The 11472-nt window shown below is 49.1% G+C and overlaps 1 protein-coding gene across 5 annotated transcripts; it reads left to right on the top strand.

Moving 5' to 3' along the window:
- The first annotated feature begins 893 nt into the window (after positions 1-893).
- Positions 894-11208, top strand: TGIF1 (TGFB induced factor homeobox 1). Of its 5 annotated transcripts, XM_010335530.3 has the most exons (4): positions 2485-2576; positions 2691-3014; positions 8838-9064; positions 10166-11208. In XM_010335530.3, exons 2-4 carry the CDS (start codon positions 2999-3001, stop codon positions 10739-10741), a joined length of 819 nt encoding a protein of 272 aa, XP_010333832.1. In that variant the 5' UTR covers positions 2485-2576; positions 2691-2998; the 3' UTR covers positions 10742-11208. The 5 variants fall into 5 exon arrangements, with proteins under 5 accessions (XP_074239819.1, XP_010333832.1, XP_010333833.1 ...); XM_074383718.1 differs by lacking the exons at positions 2485-2576; positions 2691-3014 and adding an exon at positions 894-1078; XM_010335531.3 differs by lacking the exons at positions 2485-2576; positions 2691-3014 and adding an exon at positions 3059-4407.
- The last annotated feature ends 264 nt before the right edge of the window (positions 11209-11472 follow it).

Genomic DNA, 11472 nt, shown 5'->3' on the forward strand with positions numbered 1-11472 from the left:
CCACTTTTTTGAGGCTCTTTCCTTTGTTATGTTGCGCTGACCCCAGGCACTTTCTTTCCAGAATGCACCAAGAATCCAAAGCTCCAAACAAGTTTGGGATCAGCCTTGGGGAGTAGGGGGCAGTTGGGGGTGCATCTGCGGGGGGCGTATTCTATAAGCTTTCGCTGCATCTCAGAATTGTGCCAGTGTTTCTCTTTGGAGCGCCTCGCGAGCTTTAGTAACTGTTTTCGGTATGATTTGATCGTGCATCGGCCCGATTAAGCCTGACAACTAGCCAAGGTGAGTTCACATCTCCATTTTTAACTTTCCTTAATTTGAAAGCCACTTTTAAATTCTCTCTACCCCTCCCCGCTTCCCCTGGAAAGTTTGTTTTCAAGCTATAAACCCTCTCCAATTCTCGGTTTCCATCTCGGTTGCCTGAGAATCGCAGTCAGTAGCCAAGTCCACTTGGATGAAAGCAAAGCTACCTTTGTGTACGTAATGAAAGCCACGGCGTGGCCAAGGAGAACCACGGGGAAGAAGGAAACATTTTTGTCTCGAGCTGCCCAAAGCGGGCGGGGACGGTGGGTAGGCAGGGTTAAACCGACCGAAGGCGTGTTTAGTGGAGTGGCTTCGAAAGCGGCCGAGGCAGCCGAAGCAGCTTTCGAAGTTAGCAAACAAAGCGTCTCCCCAGTAACCGCCGGTTGCAGACGAGGCTCCTGCCACTCAGACCGCGGAGTCGCAGCGTCGCCCGGCCCCCGACTCCTCCTCCTTGCGTCTCTCCTCCCTTCGCTCCCGGCTCCCCAGCGGGTATGAGCCACCAATCCCAGCCACAAACAACCCTTCAAATGAAATAGCGAGGCGGCCCTCTAACGGGCGGCCCAGGCGCTGGCCGGCTCCCCGCGCCACATCTGTCCCGCACTGGGCGCAGCAGCTGATTCATCTGCAGCCAGGCCCAGGAAGCAACTGCGCTCTCGGCAGCTGCCGTGCAGCGTCCGGACGGGTGGCTTCTCCCCAGGACCACGTTCCCCAGGAGCAGTTTTAGATGTGTGTTGCCTTCTGTGCCGAGCAGTCAGCAAACCACAGAAGAAAAAAAATCGTAAGGTTGCTGCCTGCTTAGAGAGACGCTTTTTTTCCCCTGTTGATTCATTTTAAGTCCTGTAATTGGAAAAACCACCCAGGCTCTTTAAACTCTGGCTTCCACGCACTCTCGGGGCGGGGGTGGGTTTTTTTTTTTTTTTTTTTTTTTTGAGGGTGGCAGGCTGGCTCTAATTTTCGGCATAAGCCTGAAACAGACGCTCCAAAGTCGAGTTAGTTTTCCCTTGGCTGTCTTAGCAGTCCTGAGGTTTAACCTTATTTCCGCACAGCTTCTCCTGCCGGCATCTCCACCGAGGTTACAGAACAAAAACAGCACAGAGCCCAGGCTGGAGGCAGACCCGGGCGCTGTCTCTGCTAGGCTTATTTACGTTTGGGTTTTTTCTTTTCTTTTCTTTTCTTTTTTTTTTTAAGTGATGGAGGAAGTCTCATTGTGTGGCATGTGACAGTTCGTTTGCTTCAAAACAACGGGACGTAACCACGCGAAAACTAGAACCAGAGGAGGGGGCATGCGTTTCTTTAAGTCAACCAAACAGCATCTGACCTTTGAAAGGGCAATTTCATCAAACTCCTGTTGGATCCCTCCTAACTGTGGACCAAAATAAGTCAACAGGAACGCGTGTTTACTTAATGGCTAGTTTCTGTTTGAAATGCCGGAGGGGAAGAGGGCTCCACTAGCAGGGTTCCAGTCCTAAAAGTAGACACTGCTGACCGAAACAGATGAGCAGCCACGGCGTGGTCGCCCCTGAGCTGTAAAAGCGCTGCTGTTGGGGTCCGGCGAATGGGGGTGTCGGTAGCGAGGCGGGCGCGCGCCCGGCCGTCCCCAGGCAGAGACGTTCGTTTAAAGAGCATGTGAGCATGACAAGTGTCTGTCCGCAACGTGTCAGATTTCGAAACTGCCTTGCAATCCAGTCCGGAACTCGCAGCTTTAGCCCGGGGGAACAGACGTTCGCTTAGGCTGTGTCTCATCATCCAACCCCCCACCCCCGCCGACCTCCCACTGTTGCTGGAGGAAGAGCCCCGGGAGGAGAAGGGTGCGCCGCGCCGCGCCCGCGTGTCAACGGCAGCCGCGCATTCTGGAAGAAGTTGGTTCTTGTCTCGAATACTTTTCTTCCAGTGCCCCGCCCCTTGAATCAGAGGCGGCTGTCTCGTGCGGCTGGAGCGGGGACAGAGGAGTTCGGGGTAGCTGTCAAAAACGAGACGGGGAGGCTTTTCTTCTCCCTTGGGGTAGAGGAGGGAAGGAGGGAGGTGTCCTTTTTTCCATCTGTTGCAATTTCCTGACCAAAGGCACCTTTGCCAGTCCCGGGTAGAAAGGCCTAAGGAAGAAACCTGGGGCGCTCGGCTGGTGCCCCCACCGCCGGACGAGGGATGCGGGAGGTCGGTGAGCGGCAGGCGGAAAGGATCGTGTTTCTGGACAGGGCCGTCCCCCGCGTCCGCGCTCACCGCCCCAGGGACTAGTGACAGCGGCCACCGCGCTCGGTCCAATCCTCCCCGGCTGGAAGGTGCGGGGGAGGGGCAGAGGAGCGGCGGGGCGGGGGTGGGGGGGACGGGGCGGGCGGCTGGGGGCGGAGGCAGGACCTCCTGTACCTTCCCTCCTCGCCTCTCACTCTTGACAGCGCCGAGGTGCGCCGAGCAGGAGCAGGGAACAAAGGAGCGGAGAGGGGAGGAGAGAGAGTTGGGCGAGGGAGAGCCCCCGGCCGGCTGCCAGAAGATCCCGGCAGGAGGAAGCCAGAGTGTCACTTGAATTCCACCCAAGGAGCGGGCGCCAGGGATCAGAGCGCCCTGTTTAGCAGTAACGGCTGGAGCACGTCCTACAAGTTACAGGAGAGTCGGCCGTGAAGGAGACGATCGCTTGTCCCCTGGGTCCCCGCTCCTGGCCCCTCGAGACCCCAGCCCTGCCTCGCGCTGGGAGGGGAGTTCCAGAATGAAAGGCAAGAAAGGTAAGGCGGCCGCGGGCTGCGCGCACCGGGGGACGCGAGTCCGGGGGAAACGTGCTGTCCGTGTCGCGCCGCGCCGGGTCACTTGGTGGACTTTTCCGCTCAGAGGCGCTTGGGCTGGAGCGGCGGCCGTGCTCTTTGTTGAGGCTGCGTCTGAAACGGCAGCGGCCGTTTTCCTGCTAGACACAACACGAGGGGCTGTGGTGGGGCGATCCTCTCCACGCTGCTGGCACGTTGTCAAGAAACACGCTCAGCGCCTTGTTTGTGCGCCTGCAAATTTCATTGTCTCCGGCGACACCCCACGCTCGGCCCAGCAGCCGCGTGGCTGCTCGCTTTCTCGAGTGCTGGAGATATGGGGTCGGAGTCGGGGGGACCCAGCACCTCGTTTTTCCCTATCGCTATCCCAGGCGGTGGGGGCTGCGGCAGCGCCGCGCCTTTGTCTGAAAGAAAGTTCACTCCTGAGCTCCCTGCTACCGCCCCTCTACTCCCAGCCCGGCCCGAGCACTGTTCTTCAGGGATGTGGCGTTTTTACGCTGGAGGGAATGTGATTGTGGACCCCCACATCGTCCTTGGTTGTAAACAGCTCTGGAAAGCCAGACTTTTACAAATTCTCAGTCTCTCAAAGTTTTCCCACGACGAATTTTGGGGCAGGAGGAAGAGTTAGGACACAGAGCCAGCCGCTTCAAGCGGCGTGCAGTCAAAATGTGTCCAAAAGTGACAAGCAGGCTTGGTTGTAAGTGCAAAGAGCAAGGCTGTCATTGTTTCCACAAAGCGTTCTGGAAGCTTTGCAACTAAAACTTGCCGTCAGTTTGGTTTAAAAACAAAATACACCGCGAGGGGCGGGGGGAAGAAACCACACACACCACCCCGAAAGGTCAAAGAATGTGAAGTCCCTTTTGAAGTTAACTTTTGAGTCCCTGGCTGGGAGGTCCCCCGAGTGTTCCGCCGTGGGCTGGAGGTGGCGTTTCTGTTGTGATTTCTGTGGAGTGCTTCAAAACAGAAGTTAATCGCTCGGGAAGCGGACGGGAGGGGCGGCGCTGCTGCGCATGCCCGGGAGCGGCCCGGAGTTTGGAACTCCGCATTCTTTCAGACTCGGCCCGCTGGGGGGCGTTCCTTGGGGGTAGCCGCTAGGCCAGCGGGGTTCCTTCGGCTGCGTTTCTGTGGGAGGCCCCGAAACGCGCGGAGCTTCCCTCTGCCGCCAGGCTTTCCCAGCGAGAGTGACATTAAACGTGAAACTCGGATCAACTGGTAGTCGTTGGCGGTAGAACGCCCCGAGGCCCCCTCCCCGCGGGACGGAGGGAGGACACTGGACGGGGAATTGGCTCTGGGAGAAAACGCGCGGGGAGCGTCCGAGACGCCCGGTGAAAGCCGTGCCGACCCTTGGGAGGACTGACAGGTCTAGGCACGCTCGCTGTTTGCTCTGGTGGGGCTCCCCGAATAAGTGTGGGGGTGTCTGTTAAGAGGAGCGTGGTTCTAGCGCAGAGCCCGGCTTCCGCCCGGGTGGGCTCCCCGCATTGTTCGGGCTCTGGCGGGGGCGGCTCTGATTATCTTCCTTGGCCTGCCCCCCACAGCGGGAACCCTGGCGCTCTTCCTCCACGGCTTCCCTGGCGTCCCCTTCGACTCTCCCGGGGCACTTTCCCCTACCTTCCCCCAGCGCCCTGGCCCTCCCTGGCGACCCCCTCTGTACTTCCGGGGCCTTCCTGCCCCCTCCCCCGGCGCGCCCCCCACCGCCGCGTGCCCTCTCCCCAGAGTCGGGGACGCAGGCTGGGCTCCGCGGGCCGCAAGGGTGGGAACCTCCGGGATCCGCATCCCAGGGCGCGCCGGGTCCATCTCTTCGGTGCCGACTCATGGAAACAAAGGTGACGTGCTGGAGGAGAAACTTTGCGAGTGCTTCAGGGCTCGTGGGGGCAGCCGAGGCTGCCGAGGTTACCCGGGTTTCTTTTCCCTTTTAGGTTCCCCTGGCGAGTCGTCTGGGGTGGGCAGGCCCCTGAGAACATGGGATTCACGGCCTCATTTCTAGTTTCTTGGGACCTGGAGTTCCTTTGCTTCTGCTAACTCGTGCAGTGTGCGGGCCTGTTTCACTTGGGGCTGCGGAACTCTCAAGAACAAAAGCTACTTGCTTTCCTCCTTGGGCCCCTCCCTCTCTCCGTGCTCCTCCGCGGTCCTCCTCCCGCGCCTCTAAAAGTACTTGGGAGGGGGGAGCCTTCCCGGTCGGCTCTGGAAGGACTCCTGAGGAAGTCGGGCCCGCCTATTGTCCTATAAAAGTCTGAAATCTTTTCAGGTTTTCTTAAAACAAGTGCATTTTCAAACTCCATTCTCTCAAGCCCGGGGTTTGGTAAGACTGGTGTATGATAATAGCGTGTCCTCCCAGAAAGCTGGGAGTGACGCCAAAAGATCTCTTAAAGTGGCTTAAAAACAAGCCGAAAGAAGGATCGATAAGATCTTTTTGTTCCCAGTTTCTAACTGTTGAATTACTGCTTTAGGATTGCTCTTTGGCTGGGGTCGCCTCAGATACCTTGGATTTGATGGCTTGGGTGTTCGATTCCTGTTGCTTCTCCCAAGAATATATTGAATTTTTTTTTTTCTTTTTTTTTTTTCTGGAGACGGGTTCGGCTGTGTTGCCCAGGCTGGGCTCGAACTTCTGGGTTCAAGAGATCCTCTCGCTTTGGCCTCCCAAAGTTCTGGTATTACAGGCAAGAGACATCTCTCCCGGATCAAAGGTGAACTTCTGATCAGGAAACTTGGGTTAAATTTGCTTTTCCCTAATTGTGCACCTCGACTTTTGCCATCGATCTTATTTCTAGATTCTCTTCACAACCAGAGTCTCCCCCTGCCCCTCAGTCTCATCTTGGTGTTACCGAGCTATTCAGGAAAGTGCAGAGCCGGGCACGGTAGCTGACGCCTGTAATCCCAGCACTTTGGGAGGCTGAGGCGAGCAGATCACCTGAGGTCGGGAGATCGAGAGCAGCCTGACCAACATGGAGAAAACTCGTCTCTACTAAAAATATAAAATTACCAGGACGTGGTGCCATATGCCTGTAATCCCAGCTACTCGGGAGGCTGAGGCAAAAGAATCGCTTGAACCCGGGAGGCGGAGGTTGCTGTGAGCCAAGGTCGCGCCATTGCACCCCAGCCTGGGCAACAAGAGCGAAACGCCGTCTCAAAAAAGAAAGAGTGCAGAAACAAAGTCTCTGCTTAGAGCAGTGGGATCCTCAGGCCATGTTGTGGCTTTCTACACAACATTTCCTTGTATGTGGATAGAATGAAAGAAGTTTGTGATTCTGCCCCCACCCTTCCCACCGCCACATTTTTTGAAGTGTAAGCAATGCAAGAAGTTTGGAAACAAGGCTTAACCGGGAAACTTTTCAAAAGCTCTGTTACAATAGGAAATGAGTAAGGAGGAAAAAAGTCTTTGTTTTTCCAAGTGAAGCCACAACCAGGAGGGAGGGTTTTAATGAAAACAGTCCTGACAGCAGCAAACGTGGTTTTACTGCAGTGAAATATCAGCTGGCATAGCCTAGGAACTGAAGTCTTAACTTCCTGTTACTTCAGCTTTTGTGCACATATTGGAAATATTTGTTAAGAGTTCCAGAGGCCTGGCATTCATTTATTTAAATGAACTGAGAACAGAGTATAAAGTCGCGCTGCAGTTTGGTGTTGCTTAACTGAAACCTGCTTTTGTGTGTCACTAACCTATTCTGAAAGATCAGACTTCTTGTCAAACTAGGCAAGCAGATCAAAGGGCAGGCTTCAGGGGCTTTTTTGTTTCAGACTCTTTGTGATTACCAACTTACAGTTGGGAATTCACTGTTCAATGAGCAAATTTTCACACTTTTTCTAGATTAAAAAAAGGAAGGAGATAATAGCCTTGAGAATAATGTCTGGCTTTTCAGACATAGGAGAGTTTAAACAAATTGCTTTATTCAAATTTGCTTTAGTCATTTAATTAACTTGACACTTTTTTTAAAGTTCGATTTCTTTAATATTAAACCCAGTGTGAGACAGGAACTCAGCTATAGTTTCTTTAAGCTTTTTTGTAATAGTTCTTCACCCAAATTTAAATACGGTTTTTGAAAGTCTCATCTTGTCAATAGTGAAAGTAGTTTCAGTTTTAAATGGGCACTTTTAAAAAACTTTTTACAAAATTTCAATCATCCGGGGAGGGAAATTTAAAATGCAGGGCAGTTAAAACTTAGGATTCTTAGGCGGTTTATTTGTAGCTGTTTGTTAAGCCCTGAGCTAAAGTTAATTTGCAAGATGATCCACCTCTTTGTTAGAACTTGCTTCACTTTGTCTTTGGAGAGTTCTGCCTTTTGTAGGAACAGCCTCCAGCAACTTCTGCCCCCTGCAGTCCAAAACTAAAAATGTGTCACCAAGTCAGAGTCAATTAAAAGGGTGGGGAAAATTCCTTTAAAAAAAAAAAAAATTGGTGTTTAGCTTAAAGGGAATATTTCGTTTTTATTTCCTGTCAAAGTGACCTGGCTTAATTAAGGTCAAGTAATGTTTTCAACCAAATTACATACTACAGAGGAAACAAAGTATACAAAGCTAAAAATGCATACCTTTACATTTTTTTGTTATTTTAGTTACTTCCCCTAAGAAGTACTGATGTTTTCAGGCATGCGATTGTTTGTAATTCATTTCTATTTTTAAGATTCTAGATTGACCACAAACAAAAGAATGTATTTCTTTAGTCATTCGGAGTAGCCTGCTGTCGTTTTTGAAAGGTAGAGTTAATAGTGTTTGTTATTTAATTTTTTTTTTAAGTTCAGAATCATGTTTAAATATCTATAAAGGCCAGGTCTGTGGTTTTATTGAACCCAGTCCATCAGTGATTTAAATAGTCTCTATGGCTTGTGAATTCTTAAAATTTCTGGCAGGATTAAAGTACTTAAACAGCCAAAAGAACTTCCTCTGGGGATTGCATATTCAGTTTCCTTTGTCATGTAATCATTTAAAACTAAACTCTGCTTATTGATATGTAGTATTCTATTCTAGGTTGAGATCTAACTGGCAGCTGAAATTTAGGAGGCATTTAAATTTCATTTACTATTAGGCAACTTTTAACCTTATTAAAGTACCAGTAGTAGAAAAATATTTTTGTGTGATGAAACGGAAAATGTCAGTGGTTATATTTAATAAAAAGTGGCTATTACTGCCCACTTAAAGTAGGTGTCTAATTTCGAATAAATATAGATAGCAATGAATACTAAATGACCTGGCATGGTATTAGCAGAAAGTTTTAGCATGTATTTTACCTTTAGGATACTGAGTTCGGTGTAGTATGTAAATTTCCTTCTGTATACCCGTGAAAAAAAAAAATGTACGAGTGTCCCCTTTTACTTCAAACCCTCAGTAGAAGAAAGAGGAAGAATAACATTTAAAATCTACATTAGGATACTCGTTAGGCTGCTTTTCCTAGTTAGCACTGATCTCAGAAAGAAGGTTGGTAGGCACATTCCAGCTGCCACAGCACCCTTCCTGTTTCAGATGTGACAGGTTATTCACTTTGGGTGCAATTTGTCTCCTCTAATGATTAGACGAAAGAGTTTTCTGAGCATCATTCAAAAGGAATGTGAGAAGTTAATGAATCCTGGAGGAAAGCGGCTGAGAAAAGGCGTCTGGCATTTGGTTGAGAATCTCCCATGTGATGCTAGTCAAATTACTTTTACTTGTACCCTGAATTCAGGACAGAAAACACTGCTCCTTCTCTCGCTCTCGGTTGCTGGGAAAACATGGTTACACTGAATGGTCCGCCAAAGTGAGCTTTGCAGTAGCTGCTCTGCTTCTAAAAGCAACTGACAGCTGGCCCTTTTCCTTTCGTAGGTATTGTTGCAGCATCTGGCAGTGAGAGTGAGGATGAGGACAGTATGGACATTCCCTTGGACCTTTCTTCATCCGCTGGCTCAAGCAAGAGAAGGAGAAGGGGCAACCTACCCAAGGAGTCTGTGCAGATTCTTCGGGATTGGCTGTATGAGCACCGTTACAATGCCTATCCTTCTGAGCAAGAAAAAGCATTGCTGTCCCAGCAAACACACCTGTCTACACTACAGGTAAAGAAAGAGAGCATGAGGTTTACAGAGGCTTTTTTATTTTCAAAGTCATTTTATGGCATTCCTGTGAGTCGTGAAGCTCCTCGCCACTCCCAAGACAGAAGGAATATCTTTTTATTGTAAACTTGATAGTGTTAAAAGCTAATAACTAGCTATTTAGAGAACACAGAAACACTTCACAGTTATCTGTCAGATAGCATTTCCTTTAACGCCTAAAGGAAACTTCTTTATGCAACAGACATTAGAAGGAGGTTAAACCTTACTCTTGCCCAGGAAACTGGTTTGATATTTAAACAAGGACAGACTTCAGTGAGGTAATTCATGTTATATCTGTTGACATAGTCGTTTGAACTGGGAAAAATCAGTTACTGGGAGGAGTGGCCCTTTTCATAAGATGAGGTTTTCCTGTAGTTGATTAACTTAAATGTTGGGACAGTAGGTGATAGGTTAAAATGGGGGAGAGTTAAAAGGCAAACTTCTCTCACTCTCTCAAATTGTTTTCAAGCATTTGAGATTTTATATTTTGATTTGTTTGTTTGTTTGTTTGTTTGTTTGTTTGAAACGGAATGTTGCTGTGTCACCAGACTGGAGTGCAGTGGCACAGTCTCCCCTCACTGCAGCCTCTGCCTCCTGGGTTCAAGCAATTCCCCTACCTCAGCCTCCCGAGTAGCTGGGACTACAGGCGTGTGCCACCACACTGGGCTAATTTTTTATATTTTAGTAGGGATCGGTTTCACCATGTTGGTTAGGATAGTCTCGATCTGACCTCGTGATCCACCCCCCTCAGCCTCCCAAAGTGCTGGGATTACAGGCATGAGCCACCGCGCCTGGCAGAGAGTTCATAACTTTTTCTTCTTCCTGAAAACGTTTAAGGACAAAAAAGGAAATTTGTATTAGAAACTAGAATAAGGTTTACGATAGGAGGCAGCTTTCTTGCTTGGCGGAGCTCAAATACCTTGAAATTACATTGTAAGTCCAGATAAGCCTTTTCATGCTTTCTTTAATACAGAGAGAAAGATCAATTAGGTACCCCAGAACATTCTCAGAACCTGTTGTCTGAGTGAATGAGGAAAGTGTTAAAGCGTACCGATATGATTTCAGGTCTGTAACTGGTTCATCAACGCCCGCCGAAGGCTTCTCCCTGACATGCTGAGAAAGGATGGCAAAGATCCAAATCAGTTCACAATTTCCCGCCGCGGAGCCAAGATTTCTGAAACGAGCTCTGTGGAGTCTGTGATGGGCATCAAAAACTTCATGCCAGCTCTAGAGGAGACCCCGTTTCATTCCTGTACAGCTGGGCCAAACCAAACCCTAGGGAGGCCACTGTCTCCTAAGCCATCATCCCCGGGATCAGTTTTGGCTCGTCCATCAGTGATCTGCCATACCACTGTGACTGCGTTGAAAGATGTCCCTTTCTCTCTCTGCCAGTCGGTTGGTGTGGGACAAAACACAGATATACAGCAGATAGCGGCCAGCAACTTCACAGACACCTCTCTCATGTACCCAGAGGACACGTGTAAATCTGGACCAAGTACAAATACACAGAGTGGTCTTTTCAACACTCCTCCCCCTACTCCACCGGACCTCAACCAGGACTTCAGCGGATTTCAGCTTCTAGTGGATGTTGCACTCAAACGGGCTGCAGAGATGGAGCTTCAGGCAAAACTTACAGCTTAACCCATTTTCAAGCAAAACCGTTCTCAGAAATGTCATGATTGCCGGGGTGATGGCAAGAGATGAATTACATTATTTTATATATTTTTTATTAATATTTGCACATGGGATTGCTAAAACAGCTTCCTGTTACTGAGATGTCTTCAATGTAATACAGTCATTCCAAGAACTATAAACTCAAAGCTACTGTAGAAACGAAGGGTTTTCTTTTTTAAATGTTTCTTGGTAGATTATTCATAATGTGAGAGGTTCCCAATATCATGTGATTTTTTTTTTCCCCTCCCATCCCTGTTTTTGTTATTTTTTCAGACTGTGCAATACTTAGAGAACCTATAGCATCTTCTCATTCCCATGTGGAACAGGATGCCCACATACTGTCTAATTAATAAATTTTCAATTTTTTTTTCAAATAAGTATGAATCTAGTTGATGCCTTTTTTTCATGACATAATAAAGTATTTTCTTTAAAAATTGTTGTAATTCAGAGTATTTCTGTTGAGGGAGGCGCTTCTTAAAAATGAGTAGGAATATAGCACCCCAGTGAGCAGGAAGTTTGAGGGGTAGGGTGCAGTGTTAGGGGGTGTCACCAGCTCTTTGAAAAACTGTGGACAACAAGCCAGTTTGCATAAACAGGATGTGTGATATTTACTCTTGATAGCAGGCCCTTAGAACTTTACTTAAACTGCATGGCAAATTGAATCATTTCAGTGTTTAGCCACTAAATCCCTTATTGAT

This window comes from Saimiri boliviensis, chromosome 13 (assembly GCF_048565385.1).
Source record: "Saimiri boliviensis isolate mSaiBol1 chromosome 13, mSaiBol1.pri, whole genome shotgun sequence".
Taxonomy (NCBI): domain Eukaryota; kingdom Metazoa; phylum Chordata; class Mammalia; order Primates; family Cebidae; genus Saimiri; species Saimiri boliviensis.